We start from the raw sequence: 20,745 nt of genomic DNA on the forward strand, positions 1-20,745 counted from the left end.
CATGATCAGAGATTTAAATATAGAAATTAGTGTAGTGTATATAAAGGCCGGTCAATCAGAAGAAAGTTGTTTCAAATAGTGGGTGTCATTAAAGGGAGAGTAGCTAAAGGCATGCTTCTGAGAGAGGATGAACTGAGGGGCTCAGTGTAAGATAGGATTCATTTGAACCTTGAGTCATGCCAAAGCTACTCTAGTAGAGTCCAGGAAAATGAGCATGGAGTGGAAAATGAGCATAGAATAGGTCCACTTAAATATTATAGTGAGAAACAGACATCCATTTACACAAGCTTTCATTCATCTTTTCATTGCAGCTGCAGTCCATCCAAATTGTGATTGGCAGCTTGCTTCTCAGCTGTACAATCAGATAAAAAAGTTTCCACTTTCTGTGTCAAACATGTTAAAAATCCCCACGTTCCTTTGTCCCTCTCCCGGCACAGATGGAATGAACTGCATGAACAAGGACCACGGCTGTGCCCACATCTGCAGAGAGGCTCCAGGCAAAGGTGGAGTGTCGTGCGAATGCCGTCCTGGCTTTGAGCTGGCCAAAAACCAGAAAGATTGTACATGTATGTATCATATGTGAGCACCACAAACCCAGACTGACACACACAAACAACAATATCAGTGTCAACACACTGATGCTGCATGTCTTGACATTCTACATACATGATGCTTTCTCTCATCTGTTAATCTTTAGCCAATGGACTTGTCATTTTATTTTATAATTCACTTCGCAGCAAAGTATTAACACTTTGTTTATAGACCTGATTTTATTGAGGTTATGTACTAGTATGATGAAAGATCGAAATGTTCCTGTAATAAACATCTGTAATAGCAATAATGAACAAATTCCAAAAGACCTCCTGTGGTAAAATATATGGATGGACATTTAATACCAAAATCAGTTAAGCATTTCAGGCCAAGCTGAAGGTGCTGAAGGATTCAGCAGAGTGATTTCATGTCCTTTCACAGCTCAATCCCTGTTTCTCACTCTGCACACTGAGAGCCTACAGCCATGAATTTTGGGCTGCTGTTTTTGAGGGGTTTGGGGGGGGGGGCTTTTAGTTACACTGTTTGGCAAAACATCTTGTTCTACTTTTAGACAGTGAGAGTGTTAAGTTTTTGAAAGCCTCAAAAAGGCTCTAATGTATCCCCCACTGTGGCAATATTTCATTAGCGGCAAGGGACCTCGTGCTCCCGGCCTGTTGAGCATGGCAGCTCAGGACGATAGTAAATGAGTGATGAAAGAAATGGCAGTCTGCAAAGCCTTCAGCATCACACATACAAACACGCGTGTCTTCCTCTCTTTTCTTTCCTGCTTCCTCCGGTCATACGTATGCCTTTTAAGCACATTTCTAGTTTTCAGTGTTTCACATTCTCAGTAACCTCAAGATAGAATGTCAGGGTCCACAAAACTTATGTATTAGTTTTGTGAACTTTGAAGATTTGACAAAATAGGAGGACCTAAAAATGCTAGCAAATGATAACAAATGATTCACAGGTGGCTTTTTAGTTCCAAGGAACTAAAGTTGAAACCTGATTTCACTCTTAGACACTGAGAACAGATACTGACTCCATAAATGCTCTAATGCAGAAACTCAAGCCTTTGGTCTCGCTAACAGCATTAACATTGCAGAAGACTTGTTAAAGCAGCTCTACAGCATTCATTCAGTGCAAGTAAATAATCACTGTTTGATAGTCAGTATAACATTCAATCATCTCAGGCAGCGGCCATAATACGACAAAGCGTACCTGCTCCTGCAGTAATGCTTCCTCTGATGTTACTGTGGAGCTTTAAAGTTCTCCTTCCACCCCAGGCTGAGGTGGATGGAAGGGTAAACAAAACATCAGATCTGAACACAGAGGTCTACTCTTAGTTTTCTACAAATAGTCAGCATTGCTGTTGCTTAACCCTGTAAATGTTTTCCAGGAGCCTTTACAGACTACTTAATACACAGTGCAATTGTTCTGCTTTTGTGCCTAAACCTAACCAAACCTTAACCACAGGCCTTTAAGATTAGAAAACAGTTTTGTTTTTGTCCACATGAAAAGGCATCAAGTCAGGAAACTCTTCCATATGTTGTTTTACAGAACATCAACCCACTTTTTTAGTCAGATAATTGTTGTGACTTGAAACCAGCAGACAGTGACTGTAACTTATAGCCGTTTCTTTACACTAAAGAAACTCCTTCCAAATTTTCCCTGTTCTGGACTTTAAAAAACAAATGAGCTAAATATTAAGCTTTTTTTTGGTGTTTATTTGTATTGTAAATTTCCAGTAATTTTAGAAACAACAAACTCTTTATTGCATATAGAAACTTGTATAGAAATATGTTTTCCTGGCAGAAACTAAAATAAATTATTTGTTAAGTTTTCTCTCTCCTCCACGTCTTTATCTATTTTTCACACTTTTCTATCCCATGTTTTCTCTCGCTCTCTGTATCTCAGTTGCTCTCAGTTTTCCCACCACTATAACTTTTCTTTCCATAATTTCCTCTCCCTCTCTTTTTCTGCTACTATATGATATCATTTCCACTCTGTTTATTTTCCTCACCTATTAGCTCCCTCCCTGTCCCTCTCTCGCTCCCACTCAGGATAAATTTGATTGTAATGTAGACAAATAAACTCATTTTCATTAGCCCCATGTTATTCCATGGAAAACCGAAGTAAGACTTTAGTGTATGTGTTGTCTTCAGTGACGTGTAACTATGGAAATGGCGGTTGCCAGCACACATGTGAGGACACAGACACAGGACCGGTGTGTGGCTGCCACCAGAAGTATGCCCTGCACTCAGACAGCAAGACCTGCATTGGTGAGTGACAACCACTGTGGCTTCCCACTTTCTGTACACACACCCCCTGAAGCTCTCACAGCTGCCTGACTGTAACATCTGCTGCATAATGGAAGGCCTTAGACAGTTTTATAGCACTGATGACTTAGACGAAAGAGAGTAATAAAACGAGTGGGTGGGTGGGGGGGGGGCTGGTGAGTTAATAGATAGATCACCTTGTATATCCCTAAAACAGATAGGCTTGTAGGTTTCCCCCCTACATTGCCCCAGCCTCAGCAGCTCTTTGAACACAAGAGTGACAGGAAGCTTTTCACACAGGGACCTACAACAGACAACAGGACTATCACAGCCAACTGGGCCTTCGTTTAGCCATCAATTGCAGTCAATCAACAATACCAGTAATGGGTCATTACTGAAAGAAATGCTTAGTCGAATAACTAGGGTGGACTCGAACACCATTTTTGATGGATTCGAGACTTTGTTGAGAATATCCAATAATATTTTAGGCTTCAGCAGGAAGACAGCACTACAATAATGTACAATTAGCCACAGTCGGTGTCTTGACTGCAACTTGTACTTGAACTTGTAAGACTGCTAGGCTTAAAAATTACAGGTCATTTGTCAAACTTACTGTGGATCAGTAATGTACTCTATGGAGGTTGTCGAATTTTGTTATCCCAGACTTATAACATAGTTAGAACTAATAATCCTCCACTTGTAAAGGGTCACATGTCACTGACTGGTGACATAAAATAAGAACTGTGATATTCTAAGATTAAATGTGCTTGTGTGAGAATAACAATGAATGAGTTAATAATTAATTTTGATATGCCATTTCTTATTGCATGGGCTGATTTTTATTTTTATTTAAGGTATATAAAAACAACAAAAACAACACTTTACCCTAATAATGACAAGAAACAAAGTAATCTATCATGCAGATAACTGAAGAACTAATGCAACCTTAATCCCAAAAAGAGTGTAAAAAGTTCATTAAAAACAGAATGCAATGATTTGCAGCTCTTACACACCTCTATTTTATTCACAATAGAGCACTGAAAATATATGTAAAGTTTAAGCTTAGAAAATGTTCCATTTTAAGAAAAAAAATGGGCTACATGTACTGCTCTGTAGCAGTCCCAGTTTTGTAACAATAGTCCATTAATGTCTGGGAGCTGAGTAGACCAGGTGGTGGACTTTTGCAAAAGTACCATTGTCCCATTCTTGTCTGATATAAGATTCTAGCTGCTCAACAGTCTTGGGTCTTCTTTGTTGTATTTTTCATTTCATGATGTGCCAAATGTTTTCAGTTGGTGCGCCACATAAAAAAAGGCACCTTCTCTTTCTCGTCAGTTCAGCGCCTGGACTCTTCTGCTACGAAGCCACGGTGTTGGAATAGATGCAGTATGTGGTTTAGCACTGTCTTGGTGAAATATGCCAGGTCTTCCTTGAAAAAGATGCTGTCTTGATGGGAGCTCTAAAACTTGTATATACCTTTCAGCATTAGTGCCTGTGGAACCTGTAAGCTGCCAATTCCACAGGCACTAATGCATCTCCATAGCATCAGAGATCGCAGGCTTTTGAAATGAGTGCTGATGACAAGCCTGAAACTCAGTTTGACCCGGTCATGTTGCTGTTACTGTTCCTCTAGCTGTTTCTGGTTAGTACCATTTATTTTTCTAGCTTTTTGTTGCTGTCCCTGCTTCTCTGAGACATGTTGCAGCCATCAAATTTAAATGAGCTAATATTTTTCATGAAATAGTAAAATGTCTCAGTTTAAACATTTGATATGTTTTCTGTGTTCTATTGTGAATAAAATATGGATTTATGTGGTTTGCAAATCAGTGCATTCTGTTTTTATGAACATTTCCACAGCAAACCAACCTTTTTGGAATTGGGGTTGTATAACCAGCATATACCAGCATGGGTTATACAACCCCAGTTCCAAAAAGGTTAACACAACTGTGTTACCTACAACAATGGCTATACTGATGAATGGAAAGCTATCGTTTGGATTCATGCATGAAGCATCACAGCAGTCACATGTCTGGATTAAGGAAAGAGCAGTGATATATGTTTGGAACAGTGGAGAATCTGCAGAGTTGCCTGAATGACTGATACATCCCTGCTCTGTAAAACCACATTCATCATGTAAAAACTGTGCTGAGTCAGCAGGCAGCGGGCAGCTCTTTCTGCTGAAACTGATCCTTTGTACATGTGATTGTAAACATCCTGGCTTTTGCTTAGATGATATTCATTTTCATCTCACTAGCTTCCTATTCTGTAGAGAATGAATAAGAATGAGACATTCCAGGTAAGTGACATCATTCAGAGCTTTCTCTCCACATTCTTCCTGATAATTCAAATATAAGAAATTTTGCAAAAACCTTGCAAGCAATGTTCATCACTGCATCTTGGCTCTAATAGCAAGTTTATTAGAGACTGCTGAAATTTGAATATATTGGTATTATGTTCTTGTAATCTATGGCACAGGTGATCATTTGTATATTTGATCATAAAATTAAATATTGGACGGCAGAACTTAGAAATGTATTTACTAATCACGAGGGTCTAAATGACTTTAAGTAGTTGCAGCAGGAAACGAAGTTAGCTATTAAGTTGATGTCTCATTACAGACGATTTTCTGTTTCTCACACCCTTGTTGGCTAGTTTTGACTGTGGTAATACACAAAGTTTTCAGGTCATGCACAGTGTAGCTACAGTCCTGTAAATTGACCATTTTTGTGTCATATTTGTTTAGACTGTTGATTTTGGGGAGTGAATTGTTAAGTGTAATAACAAAATTTCCTCATGCTGAGCAGCAGATAGCAGTCAGCCTTTTTAAAAAATTGTTATGCTGACATAGTTTACTTGACGTTTTAAGCAAGAGCACGTACTTCAGTTTGGTTCAGGATAAATGAGAGCTTTATGAGACTTTATAATCAATATGGAAAAAGAATTCCAATCAACTAAAGAAAATGTATCAGAAATCAAGGATTTATGGTTATTATGAGAAGGAAGTTGACATCTAATAGGCAGCCTCTCATATCTGGAACGTTATGCATAACAAAATGAACTGAGACCAAACCACAGTCTTATGAAGCTGTTTCTTCACATATTTGGAACTGACACAAACTCCAGAAAATGTGTTTCATAGCAGCTTTTTCCAGACAGAAATCTTCGCATCTTTAGCCATCAGGTTCAGAGCTTTGACTCCTTAGGCTGACAGCCCACCATATCGTTGTATAGCAATGAGCTGCTTTTATCGACGAGCTTACAAGTTATTGTTAGTTTGTATTTGTATACAAAAAATACATCACAGAGAGGTTTAAACCAAAGAAAACAAACTTAAGTGTGATTTCATATTTACTATTACAAGTAAACGAGTGAGTTTTTGAGGTTTTCTCAGGCATGTCTGTGAACTTGGAAATGTCTCAGAATGCACACATGATCACACATGAGTGGAAGCATAATTATCTGATGTCATCTTGATGTGTTGTCCTGATGGCTGTGTTTGAACACTGGAAACACCTGCCTCTCTCTGTCTCTCACTCTCAACACTGGAGCAGGTTGCTGTGCTTCTTTTCAGGAGCACCAGGTTTTGACTGCCACTAACCCTTTTTCCTTCCAGCTGCTTTGAAGAACTGGAACACTCCATCAAGAAAAGGCTGTGAAGAGGAAGCAAAATGAGAGCGGGAACCCTTCTCTGCCCCTTTTCCCAGTGTCTTGTGTGTTTTCTCTCTCTGTCTGTCTCTTTTCATTTTTTGATCAAAGAAAGGACCCCTCTGTCTGAGTGTCCCAACTGCTTTATGGGCCTACCTTTAACCCCCACCCCCCTTTGACCCTTTCTAAATAGCACTATTCCTCTGTTCCTTCTTCCTCCTCCCTACTCCCGCTTTCTGGTGATAGTAACTGATTGCCTGTCTTGTCTGAGCAACCATGTTAAGACCAAATCAGGTGGAAATGAGGATTAATCCTCGGTGCACAAGAGGAAAGAGTGACTCTGGGTTGGCGGTGGGTTGGGGGACCTTTGTTAGACACTGTGCTTAAAAATGGAAATCTCAATTGCAGCCTGATCTTAGAGAAAGCTCCCACGAAAGCAAACCTAACCTCCTCCAGCTCTCTCACTACGTCCTCACCCTCCATCTCCTCACTGAAACAAAAAACAGAAGGCTGATTAAAAACCAAAGTCCTGCCAACTCCATCCCCATCCATCAGCACCTGTTCTGCTCCATACACTGCAACAGAGAAACAGGGACTTGCAGGGTTCACCCTCCTCACTTTACCTGCCATTCCTTCTGCATGCATTCACTCACGTGCCACTTCGATTATTTGTCTGCCACTGCCTCTCTCACTAACCTCTTGCTGTTTGTTTGCTTGCTCAGCTGCAAAGGAGAACCTGCAGTTCATTTGTACAATTTCCCTTTTTTTCTTTCATTTTCCTTTTTTAAATTGAAGGGCATTTTTTGCTGCTGTTGTTGTTTTTAGCGACACTGGTCCTTCTGTTTCCTCCCAGTGCATTGGTTTTACCATCTCCTCCGCGTTGTAGTAGTAGAGTGGTTTAATTCTTCCCGCTCCTCATCCTTTGTAGGTCTGGCTCTCTAAAGCAACTCCCCTCTCTGTGGCCCTTCGACCACCACTTAGTCCCATAGACTCTTTAGGGATGAGCGACTGGGACCTCTCTCCCTCAACCCCTTCTCAACCTGTCTTACACATCCACCCCTCACACATCCATACCCACTATATCTCCCACTCTGACAGATTATTTCACACACTCAAACTAGGAGATGGTATGCACAAGCTCTTGATTCAGCAATCACACACATTCACATAACCACATTTTACCCACTAGCTCAGCACCAGAAAGCCTCTATTCATCGCTGAGTGTGCTTCAGAGAGTCCTCCACTTTGTCCATCATGTGCCTGAGAGGAGAGGGAGAAAATGGTAGCAGGCTGAGGCTGGGGAATGGAACAGACATTAATTGCCCCCTTATCTATGCCCCCACTCCCCCACCCCCTCCTTATAAGACTGAGCATGTACATCCAAGGCCTATCCTTTAGCAGCAAGTGGCATCCATTCACAGAGGTGCTTATTCAGGCCTCAATGACTCAAGTCCAATAAAAGGCCAACTCCCTCTCCCAGCCCCATCACCAAACCAACCATCACCGGTGCAGCACATGCATGCAGCTTCAACAGCCAACTGACTGCCTTCTTCCACTACTGCCACCTTCTTCCATTTCTCACCACCCCCCACCTCCGCTGCCCAGCTTTTGGGAATGTGATTTTTCCAGCGTTGACTGTTAAAGCCAGTTGTGATGTGTGCCATAGACAAACAGGCAACCAGCGCTGCCCCCAGACTACCTCCTCCTGCTTTTTTTTTTTTTTTTATCTCTCTGCATGCTCTCCTTAAACCCCCTTTAAACCCCATTCCTTCAAACCTCCTTCATATACCGCTCTCATTGTGGGCCATGATGGGACTGATTACTTCTTCTTCTTTTTCTCTCTTCTTCTGTGTTCTTCATCCCCCCCCCCAATCATCTCATCATTGCTCAGTTCTTCAAGCAATTCTCTCCATCCTGTGACCTCTCGTGCACCACCCTTTCTTCTCTTTCTTGTCATCACTGTCACCTAGTTTTCCTTGCTCCTGTCTCTGTGCCCACATTTAAGGCAGCTTGTCTTGGAAATGTGACACATGTACTTTCCCCTCCCTCTCTTTCTCGTATTCCTCCTTCATCCTAATGTGAGGAAATCATTGCTGACAAAGCATGGCTGACACGAAAGACAGAAACTCCATCAGCGACATCACCATCAACACAAGAAATAAACCCCAACCCCAATGTTCACACCAACCCCATTCCATCCCTAAAACCCCACATTGCTATTGTTAAAAAATAAATAAATCTGTTCATATGTGGGCCCTGAACTTCCTCCCCTTCCCTACCTATTTGCCTCCTACCGCTTCATTTTGAAAGCTCCACACTGATACTGATCATTTTCATTTTATTTTGTTCTTTTGATTTGCTCTGGGGGTTCATCATTTGTTTGGGGATTAACACTCTAACAGGGATTTTGGCACCTCTTCATCGCTTCTTGCTTCTTGGCTTTGGTTTTTTGCTCAAACGCCAAGAGGGGCTGAAGGTCTGGTCATTTGGGCTTCTCATTAACCTGCTGCTCACTGTTTGTCCCCTTGTCACTTGTGTTTTAGAGAAAGATGAGGCTGCAATTGAGAGCTCTGAGTTCAATGCCACGTCAGTAGCTGATGTGGACAAGCGGGTGAAACGGCGGCTACTTATGGGTAACTCTTTTCTTCCTCTTTCTATGTGTTGCTATGGCGCTTGTGCTTGTATTCCCGACTCTACTCCTATCCGCCCCCTTTTCGTCCTCCTCTCTGTCTGAATTTTATTAAGAAAAACTCTGGTAACCCGTTGGTGCTCACTGTATCTACTCCAACAGTCACATTATTTTGTTTATGTCTGAGGAGATAAAAACGGGTAAAAGAAGTCACTGTCTCTTTAAACCCTTTCTACCTAACTCTACTATCAAACCTCTAAGGTTTTCTCAGTGACTAACATTTACTTTCCCAGTTGCACCATACTCCAAATGTTTTGCGTTCTGTTATCTGTATTTCTGATTGCCCATGTTCCAAAACAAGAAGATGTAACAGAAAGATAAAACTTATGAAAGGTCATAGATCCAACTTTGCCCACACTGACAAAAGTATAGCCTAAATGTTTTGAACTGGACTTATTCTCATAACCAGAGCCATCAAAGGGGCAAGGAAAGATGTGAAAGGTTCTGGTGAAACTGTGTCAAGCACCTGGATCCCTGGTTCTCCTAAGTCAGTCATTTGTTGTTCAGTTAAGGCTTGCTCCGAGATATTCCACATTATCCGAATTTTACCATCCAATGTGCCTTTTAGATTACTGGAGATTAGTGTCTGTGCTTTTGGTGGAATGAATGCAAATAAAACCAAAACAGTCAAACGTTGCTTTTGTTTCAGGATGCTTTGTGCAATATCCTCAAGTACCCCAGGTGTCCTTTCACCACATTTTTGGAACCACTGGTTCCAAACCACAAGATTTTTGAGATCCTGATCCAATTTCATTTTTTATTCTATTCCAAAAATGCCAAGGGTTGGCTAAAAATGTCAAACTATGATTAAGTTGAAAGATTACAGCCTTTCACCAAATGGTTTTCAAGGAATTACTTCATAATTTAATAGTACTTCAATCAATCAGATGTCCCCCAAATCAAATGGGTGGATCAGTCAAGATGTACATTTTTCTGAAGCAACACTTGTTCTACTGCTTTCTAATTAAATGCATTTTTTAATTTATTTATTTTTATTTTCTAAGACAAGTGTCAAGCAACCAAAACCCCTCATGCTACCAAATATGCAGTATCCTCTGTGGTCTATTAATACACGTTCCAAACTTACTCGTTTCCTTTAGCAGGTTCTGGCCAGTGTGGCTTGAAGAAAGGATGGAAAATTGGGTTTACAGGTTTCCTTATTCCTCTTTGGCCTTTCTTCCATGTTTTTCTCCTCTCCCATTTATCTTTTTTACCAAATATTTTATTTGCTCACTGTCTAAACCCTGCTTCACCTCTTGGTATACTAGCATAGTATACTGTCCTGTCCTGATTGTTAAAGTAGAGTTTACAGGTTTGCCTAAAGTATGTCATGTATACCACACTGATAAACATCCCAACATCCCAACTGAAGTCATTTATTCCCATATGGGAATATGGTTCCATGCAAAACAATGGCTCTAATTGGCCACATCAGAGTGTGGCTGCAGTGACATTCAAAAGTCTTTCATATGTTGTGTAATAGATACCTTCTCTTTCTGAATATTTTGATGCCCAGCTGGTTGTCAACAAGATTTCCCCATTTCAGCCCACAAATGTACAGTTTTTAACCATTAACCATACTCGAAGGACTGATGGTAAATATGCAGCTGAGCTCCATAAGATTTTAAATATCCATTCTTCTCTGCAGTTTACTAAAAAAACCAAAAAACAAAGTCAATTTCATAATCCATTTTCAAAGTAGACGTTTGATGCTTAGTTGTTTAGTTGTTGCTCTGCAGCCATGACGTTTTCAAGGCAAAGACAATAAAAAGACAAGGTCTCTGAATAAAAACAAAGTCTGTGCCCTACTGAGAACAGCCGGCGAGTTTGCGTCACATGTCTTACAAACCAAACCAAACTGGGCATTTCCAGCAATAAGAACCCCTGAGACACGGACAGTCTCCTGTTATGGGAGAAAGGAAATTCCTGATAGTGACCAGAACACTTGCTATGCCAGTGTTATAGATATGTTGAATTTAAAATTGACTGATATGCATAATTGCTGATTTGTGTCCTAACATACAGTATATGGATACTAACCGAATCCTAACCATAACCCTAATTCAGCAAACACCAATTAAAGACTTACTGTCTCAGTTAGATGAAGTACGTTCATGTGCTTCCTTCAGACCTGTCAATGCACACAGTTGCTTAGAGCACAGAGGTCACCCCACTGCTGCACTGGCACTGCCTGAGTATCAGCATCAGTATGTTAGATTTGACACTGCTATCACTTTTTCTGCTTCTTCTGATAATTGGTGCTGCTGTTTCTGTCCTCGCTGGGGTCACACAGTACAGATGACACAGTGTTTAAGACTGATTGAACTGCAGCCGATGCTCTAATGAAAATGTGCTGCTGAGATGGGCAATAGAGAAAGGGATCAAGAAAGAGAGGAAAGAGAAGAGGAGGGAGACTGGGCTGAAATCATTCTATGGCATCTCATGGTGTTAATATTGAATGAATAGCTAAATCGGGAGTCAGGTACTGGCCACATGTGAGTAAAATGTTAAAAAAGGACTCCTGACTGGCAGTATTTATTGGTCAATGGTGCTAAAGTAACTGTAGCATTGGATTCAATGAAAATCATTACTTCACAACAGATGAGTGTGTATTATATGTGTTTATGTGTGTGTGTGTGTGTGTGTGTGTGTGTACATAGCTCTATTACAGCCCAACATTATACTGACTGACAACTGTTTAATATGCCCCTCACAGCTCTACAGTGGATCTTGTCAAGTGCTGAAAGGTGATCGTGCCGCTCTTACCTTTTTACAGCAGTGCAGGAGTTCCTGTTCCTTTTGCTTTAGTATACACAGTGTTATGCTCTCCAGCTTAAATCAAAAAAGATGCATCCTCTGTTCAGGGAGGTCAGCAGCGGTCAGTGTTTCCATGTAAGGAGTGTGACAGACATGCATGTACAACTGCTTTTCCTCTTATTCCTCTTCTCCTCTGTGGCAATTGTAGTCCTTACAGATGAAGCTGGACCCTTCTTCACTCTGTATCAGTTGCTTTCATCTTTCCAGTCTCCTCTCAGCAACTTTAGAAATGGCTCTGTCAACAAGTAAATGTTCAAAAGGTTGAATACGGACTCCAAATAACATGTGGTCAGGTTTAATTAAATGCACTTCACTTTGCTGCTGAGAGTAAAAAAAAAAAAATGAAATATGTAAAATGCAGTAGCTAGGCTACTGATGTGAGCTAGCAGAGGGGGCTGCTTGTTTAATCTGTAAAAAACAAAACAGCAAACAAACAAACAAAAACCCACACTTGGTAGTTTTACTGGTGTTTTTAAAATGGAGTACTTATTGGCTCAGTGCAGTGACTTCAAAAATTGCTCACATTGCCGGGACAAATCGGGAACATTCTGTAATACACTACTGTAGTAAACTATGATCATAAACTTTTAAACTGTATATTTTTCACGCACACGCATCAGACACAAGGCTCAACATGTGCCCTCTGTTAATCACACTGGCAACAACAGACATGACTGAATGTGTGGCAACAAGCAGCAAGGAGACCATCTATAACAGGGGTGTCCAAACTTGCGGCCCGCAGGCCACTTCCGGCCCCGCCCCCTACTTCTGGTCAGTGAATTGATGTTAAAAAATAACATAAAATTTGGCCCTTTAAGTTACTTTTTTGACATTTCGCTTAACCCTCTTAATTGGAGGGGAAGGCAAAATGTCAAAAAAGTCACTTAAAGGGCCAAATTGTATGTTATTTTTGACATTAATTTGCGGCCCTCGGGCCGAGTTTGGACACCCCTGATCTATAACTTTAGGTGGAGTGACCACACTAAGCTGGTCACTCCACCTAAAGTTATAGATCAGGGGTGGAGTGACCACACTAAGCTGGTGTTTTAGGCTAGTTACCCATTCCAAACATAGACATTCCAAAATTACACACACGGCATGTAAAGAATCCTCAACTGGAATCTCTGAGAGAACTCTGCATCGCCCTGAGACATTACTGAAGTGATCGACTTAATAAGCAATGTTTGAATGATGCCTCTAGAGTTTGCATATCACCTTCTTGGGGTTGTCCTTTACTCTATTGATATTACTCTACATTTTGGATTTTCTATTCATTCATTTTGCCTCCTACAACCAGCCTACTAATAAAAACTTGATCAACTGAGACCCTTCTCATCAACTGTGATATTTGGTGGACTATTTGGTGCCCACAGGCAACCAGTAACCAGTCAAAGTCAGAAATGAGAAAGTGAATGAGATTATTTTTGCAGGATGATGTCGTTTCAGTGATAAGCATTGTGTGGGTTTTATGAAGACCTCTGTTTTAATCAGTCGAGCTGTCCTCAGTGGTCACTTAACTGCTCACATTTAATTCATGCTTCATACCCACAGCAGAACCCGGGGCAGAAATGTATGCTTTGGGTCTACCTTACTGCATTTTACACATTTATCTGCTGTGTTTGTTGGGCTGCACTGCCAAAGCACTTTCAACAAGTACCAGTAACACTGTTCACCCACCCTCCATCACAACTATGTGATCAGAATCATTGATGATTCCAGCATTTATGAGAGAGTAAACCAGAAAGAATTATGTAGTGTTAGAGGCTTGGAGAGGATAGTATGAGGGGCTTGTCCAGGACATCAGTCAGGCTTGGCATTTCACCAGTATTTCTGCACTCAGCCTGCCTCTGGGGCTGGGTTGGGCTGGGCGTGGCCTGGAGATGGAAGGGCTCTGAGCAGGGCTGTGTTCACCCTCAGCTAATGATAGGGCCCACTGTACTCAGTATAAATCACTCTGACCCATAAACACCACCTCCACACACATCAGATCCACTCACAGGCACATACACCTTTACAGACAAAAAGTCTTCTTGACCGTATACACCTGTGTAGGCACGTTGACCTTAATGTAATGGGCATTCATGAGACACACACTTGACAGAGACTTGAGCCAGGGACAGTGTCTATTATTGTACCCTACAGGGCTCATCAGATAGGTCACCTGGATGTTGAACTGTCTCTCTTTCCAGCTATCCTTTGCTGTCTTTGCTATAATATTTACAACACACAAACTACAAAACTGCCAGATGTCATTCTGAAATACTTCATTTGAGCCAGACTTTGACATTTTAAATATTTGAGCATTCTGGCTTTAAAACTTTTCCAGCAAGAGAACTGGACATTAAAAGGATTACAATGATGAAAACAGCTTTGACAGATAAACAGAGTGAGGATCAAATACGGGCTAGAAAACAGAGATTAAGAGATGATGCCGTGAGAGTGATGTTGTTTGGTGCTGCATGAGGGAACACAAACAAATCTACAAATACCTTCCTGTTTCTTGATAGAAAACATCAGCCATTTTGGCTCACATGTGTTTGTGACTCTGCATTCTGAAAGGGTATTATGCTAATGGCTTGACCTCTAGATGTGGATGTGTTTGCCTGTCTGAATGGGCTTTTCCTACTTCCCGTTTTACTCCACTCAGACACACAAACTTCCAGCATTTTAATTAAACTGGAAAATCTGCCAAAAGGAAAGGGGGTGGGGGCATTCCTGCTTTACAGGGATGTTGGTCTTGGCCTGAAGTCCAAAATGCCATCTTTGAGGAATAAAAGAAAATAGATTTTCAATTGAATTGAATTGAGGTTTATTTAAATACTGCCAAATCACAACAGCAGTCACCCCGAGGAGCTTTATATTATAAGATATAGACCCTACAACAGGGCTATTCAATTAGCGGCCCGGGGGCCACATCCGGCCCGCGAACCCCCTTTGACTGGCCCACCCCCTGACTGACCCAACGTAAGCTGCAAAAACGCATTTAAATCATATTTGCTGTGACAGTTTTTAAAATTCCCGCCCTTCCTCTTGCACTTGAATGCACCACTAGCAACGCCAGCCCAGAATACTCTCTCCAAGTGCGACAACCGCCAAAATATATCACTGACAGGTTAAAAACGTAAAATTGACAATGAAAATCGCCGTTTTAACCCTGCTTGGACTGATAAATCTGTTTATTTTACCCCACAGACTGAACTCTAAGACTGAACTCATTAGCTCAGCATTACTTTGAATATGCAGAAGAAGCTTTAATTTTCACTTGGTGCAATTTCTTTTGTTGAAATATTTAATGCACTGCATCAGTTGGTCTTTCTAGTTCAACAAATGTACTTTTGCAAATACATCTAAAATGTTATAGAAGACTTCACTGTTACAAAAAGTTATTATTACATTTTTTTAAACATATGTGTGGTGAATAGATGCCTTGTTAAAAATATTCTGGTCAAGGTTTAGACCAAATGTTAAAATTTGCAATGCACTTGAATTATTTTGCTCATCAATAAATGATGCAGTATAAAGCCTTTATTGTGAATTCCTTTATTTATTTTTATGACTTAGTTCAGGTGTTAGCATATTTAGAGTTAAATCTCAAGAAATAATATAAGTAGGGGTCTTCGGCCCAGTGGCATCTCAAAATTTTCAAATCTGGCCCAGAAGAAAAAGTAATTGAATAGGCCTGCCCTACAATAATACAGAGAAGATTTAATGTTTTGATGATTTGGTTTGTGATGAATGAATTTATTCATTATAGTGGCAATATGCTGAATGACTTGAATTTTCTCTGGATTCACTAAAGTCAGCTCCACCAGAAGCAGAACAGACACAAAGTGAATTTTACTTATTAGGTGTAGGTTTAATCAATCCTTTTAGATGTCAAATTTCAGCCTCCTCAGCAGTTCTCCAGGCCCATTGGGCAAGTTTGTGTTGAGCTTTGCTAAAGCAACAGCAGCTGGGCAGGTGAGCTGGAGCTTGTGTTTGTTTAGGATCAGCTCAGGGAATATTCGCAAGTCCCAGCAAACCTTCTCTACACCATGTACAAGAACATTTTTCTGGAGGAAAATATACACATCAGTTCTGACGAATGTGTTCTAGACTTGCAGCACTCGATGCACTAACTTTATTTTTCATCTACTTATCTTATCCTCACTCTTGTATTTGTGTTTACTACTTTCTTCTCACTTTTGGAAACAGAACCAATCACCTCTTTTGTTAGCACAGTCTCATGGATTTTTGTCTTGTTGTACTGATGCACTGTCTATAATAAATCCTGATGTGACTTTGTGTATACTTTGTACTAAGCTTTATAAAATATGTATAAAAGGTCTCCATTCATAACAACTGCAGTTGCCATAGAATTTCTTCATCTGTGTGATGACAAAGCTACATAAGAAAACACAAGAATACATTATATGTTGTTTCATAGTGTATTCTTCTACCACATGAAGCTTTGTCTCAACCTCTGTCAAGTATCCGTACTTTATACATATTTTAAATGGGTAGGGGTCACATGTTAATAACTCCTTCTCTTCTCATTTTCCATCTCTGCCCTGCCATCCGCAGAGACCTGCGCTGTCAACAATGGCGGTTGTGACAGGACATGTAAAGACACAGCCACGGGGGTGCGTTGCAGCTGCCCTGTGGGATTCACCCTGCAGCCTGATGGTAAAACCTGCAAAGGTCAGTAAAGAAAAGATAGTGTGTGAATATTCATGTGTCTGAGCTATGTGAGTACAAGCCTGTGGTAAGGGTTAGTTTTGCATGGTTCATAGTGACCACCTAGTCTGCTATGACTGGTGTCTGAGTGATCCAAAGCCAAAGTCTGACTCCACCATCCGCTTCACTTCGAGCTGCACAAAGACTCGTTCACGGTCATTTGCACTGCTGCTGCTTGTTGTTGGTTTTGCAGTTGAGCATTTCTCCTCTTCTGGCAGCCCAGCTATGACGTCAATGACGGTGGTCCGAGGAGAAGATGCTACAGCATGGGCCTTAACAACCCAAACAGATTATTATAGCCTTTTGACTTTCCTCTAAACAAACAGCCTCACTGAATAAGGCAAACCTGTGGCTGGGTTCAAGCTGAGTCCAGTTTTGTCAGGGTTGGACAAAGCAACAGCAAGAGAGCTTCAAGTAAACGGGAGGTTTTCTGTTTTCAAGTAAATCTATTTGAGAATGTTTCACCAGATCTCATTTTGAAGACTGCATTTTTAAGCTCTAGTGGTACAGAGAAGGCAATTTGCATTTGTTCATTTGTCTTTAGTCGGTGGAATAACCCTTTATTATTCAAAAACTAGATGATAGAGGTTTCTTTTGGCTGAGCACCTTAGGAGTTTTGGGAAAATGTGTTTTAACTTCCAGTGGTTGCAGCATTCAGAGCTTTACTTTAGTAAAAATAAAAAAAGGGTGCAGGAACAAAAATGTAATAATGGCGAAAAGAAAGTCTGCACACTAAGAGAGCTCCTGATGAAGCCTAGAAAAAGTAATGTTTCGGGCACAGAAATTTATAAATTTTTAATTTATAAAAATGGAGAGATTGTCAACACATTGGAATGAGTCTGATTGCAGTCTGCACCAATGAATGCAACTCATTTGCAACACATCACTTTGCAATAGGGATTCAACTCAACTGATTGTTTTCCTGTATAAAAGCAAGGTTGCTCTGTCATTTTGCAGTTAAATTGCCATCCTGTAGCAACTACATTACTATTTACTAATCTGTTTCAGATCTATAAGGTTCTGGATTCTGTAAGTAGTTAATGTGAATTTTTGTTTAGTATGAATTTGTGTGCATGTAGATGGCAACAGATTTGCAATAGTTAGCAAGAGATTTGTGATTTTCAACAATTTATCACAGTTAATCTCCATATTATCGTAAAAGGATTGTATGTAATTGCCAATTGATAGCCAGCTGATAGCAGACTACTTTGTTTTATTGCTGTCTTTTTGAAGTCATTTTGAAGACAGAAATTGACTGCGAGTGGTTGCAGACCTGGTCCCCTTCTTTGAAGCAACCATTTCAAAGACAAAACTACTGCAGGTTTATTGCACACAGTTGTTATTGCAACTGTTTTCTCTAGTGTGACTGTAGTATTATTTATGTAAGTGTTGTTACAACAGTTTACAGTTAAGTAGTTCTTTAACCTGGAGCTCAGGTTCCTTCAAAAAGTCTTAAGATAAATCTGAAACAAACTTAACTATATAAAGAATATGCTGTATAGTGAAACAAGATGTGCAATATTTTCTTGTGATTTGTGTGGTGTATAATTGTGCAAAGTAAAGTAAAAATACCTCAATATTGCTAGGAGCTGTAATACTTTCTTGTGATTTTGGTTTAGGCTCTTCATCTTCCTCTTCTTCTGGCTACTCCCTTTAGGGGTTGCCACAGCAGATCATCTGCCTCCATCTCACCCCACACAACATCGATTACCCTCCTCTGTGGTCTTCCTCTTTTCCTCCTTCCGCCTGACAGCTCCATATTCAGCATCCTTTCTCCAGTGTATCTACTGTCCCTACGGAAAACAATGTTGTCTGCAAACATCATAGTCCACAGAAACTCCTGCCTGACCTCATCTGTCAGCCTGTTCATCACCACTGCAAACAAGAAGGGACTCAGAGGTGATCCCTGATGTAATCCTATCCTCACCCTGAACCCATCTGTCACTCCTAGAGTGCACCTTACCACTGTCTTGCTGTCCTGCACCACTCTCACATACTTCTCTGCCACTCCTCATATAGTACTTCAGTTACTCTCATGGCACCCCATCCTATGCTTTCTCTCCTTATGACCTTGTCTGTAGTGTGCTTTCTCAGCATGAAGCCATACTACTGCTCACTGATTGTTACCTGTCTCCTTAACCTAGCTTCAAGAACCCTTTTGCATATCTTCATTCTTCACTTTCTGAGATTGGTTTACACTGCCCTCTCTCCTAGACATCTCCATGGAAATGTCATGTGGACCAACTGCCTTTCCACTCTTCATCCTTTTCATAGCTGCCCTCAGTACTAGTCTTCTGCACTTCCTGATTCACTAACTGCTCTCCATCTGTCTTCCTCTTGCTCTCATTTTTTTCATTCATCAGCTCCTCAAAATACTCCTCCCATTTTCCCAACACAATTTCTTCACTTTTTAGTGCATTTCCATTTTTATCTGTTATCACCCTAACTTGCTGCACATCCTTTTCATCTCAATCTCTCTGGTTAGCCAATTGATACAAGTCCTTTTCTCTTTCACCTTTTTTTCTTTGCTAACATTTTCCTTTGTATACTTTCCTGTTCTTCCTCATTCCACCAAGTCTCCTTGTCCTTTTCCTCTGTCCAGAGGATACACCAAACACCTTACTGGCAGTTTCCCTCAGCACTGCAGCTGTACTTGCCCAGTCATTTGGTAACATTTCCCTACCACCCAGAGCTTTTCTCAACTCCTCCGTGAACTCTGTGCAAAATTCTTTCTTCTTCAACTTCCACCATTTAATCCTTGTCTCTACCTTCACTCACTTCCTCTTCTTGATTTCCAGTCATCCTGCAGACTACCATTTGATACTGCCTGGTTACATTCTCCCCTGCCACCACCTTACAGTCTCCTATCTTTTACATTGCACCTTCTGTAAAAGATGTGCACCTTCTTCCACTCTTCTGCCCTCTTCTATGTGTTCACCACAGCATTTCCATCATTTTTGCAAAATCCACTACCATCTGTACTTCTGCATTTTTCTCCTTAACACCATACCTGCCCAAACCTTATCACCTCTGTTCCCTTCATCTACATGTCCACTGAAATCTGCTCCAATCACCTGTCTCACGTCATCCAACTTACTCCAAAATTCCTCTCTCTCATGCACAGTCACTCTCATGCATAGTGACAACATTAAACACCATGTCTTTGATTTCCAACTTTAAACTCATGATCCTGTCTGACACTCTTTTCTCTTCCTTCAAGATTACTTCTAGTCCTCTCTACTCCATGGAAGAACAGTTTCAATCCACTTGCTTCCCTTCCACCTGGTTTCCTGCACACATATCTACCTTCCTTCTCTCCATCATGTCAGTCAGCTCTCTCCCTTTACCAGCCATAGTCCCTACATTAAACATTCCCTACTCTCACTGCCACACTCTTGCCTTTCCTTCTCTCTTGCTGCCTTCAAACACATCTTCACCCTCTCTTCTTTCATTGTCTTTGGCCAGTAGTAACACAATTTCCAACTGCACCCTGTTGGTCAGGTGGTCATTGTTAACCCATGCCCCAACCAATCCAGTATGGAAATCTCATTTTTGATGATCTGCATGTTTGGTTTGGCAAAAATATTAAACCAGCTTGGGACGGCACTAGGAGTACACTGGCTTGTAGCTCCCCTCTTGGCTGGGCTGCGATTTTAGATTAAGCTATCCTATCTATTAATCTGTGCATTTAAGTCGTGAGAACAGAGGGCAGCCAGCACTGCTGACCACTACACGCAGTGTTGTCAGTTAGAGACATTAGTATGATAACATATTGGTGTGTAATGGACGATGTGAGAACATTTTCAGTGTGGTAAATTGCTGATATACAGTGAGCCTTATCTGATGGGTAGAGTGACTTGCATTTACAGTGAACGTCCTGCATGTGACAGACATGCCTTAAGACACATGTTGGCATAGAAACAAGGAACTGGCCATATGATAGCTTGTGTATCAGAAACCGGAGCCCTTATGTTTTTCAGTGTAGCCCTGTAATTTAAAATACTGTGTGTGCATTTCTTCTAGATAAAGTGTGCCTGCAAAATGACTGTTGGGCAGTCTGAGAATGTG

The 20,745-nt window shown here is 40.8% G+C and overlaps 1 protein-coding gene across 2 annotated transcripts in view; it reads left to right on the forward strand.

Annotated features, from left to right (window-relative positions):
- scube1 (signal peptide, CUB domain, EGF-like 1) overlaps nt 1-20,745 on the forward strand; it is a 138,438-nt gene that overhangs the window by 75,386 nt on the left and 42,307 nt on the right. The window contains exons 5-8 of one of the 2 annotated variants that reach the window (XM_030719984.1): nt 438-566; nt 2,697-2,813; nt 8,999-9,088; nt 16,525-16,641. In XM_030719984.1, coding sequence (XP_030575844.1) covers nt 438-566; nt 2,697-2,813; nt 8,999-9,088; nt 16,525-16,641 — 453 coding nt within the window. The remainder of the gene's footprint in view (nt 1-437; nt 567-2,696; nt 2,814-8,998; nt 9,089-16,524; nt 16,642-20,745) is intronic. The other variant, XM_030719985.1, reaches the window with a different exon arrangement.

Source organism: Archocentrus centrarchus, chromosome 23 (genome assembly GCF_007364275.1).
Source record: "Archocentrus centrarchus isolate MPI-CPG fArcCen1 chromosome 23, fArcCen1, whole genome shotgun sequence".
Classification (NCBI taxonomy): Eukaryota; Metazoa; Chordata; class Actinopteri; order Cichliformes; family Cichlidae; genus Archocentrus; species Archocentrus centrarchus.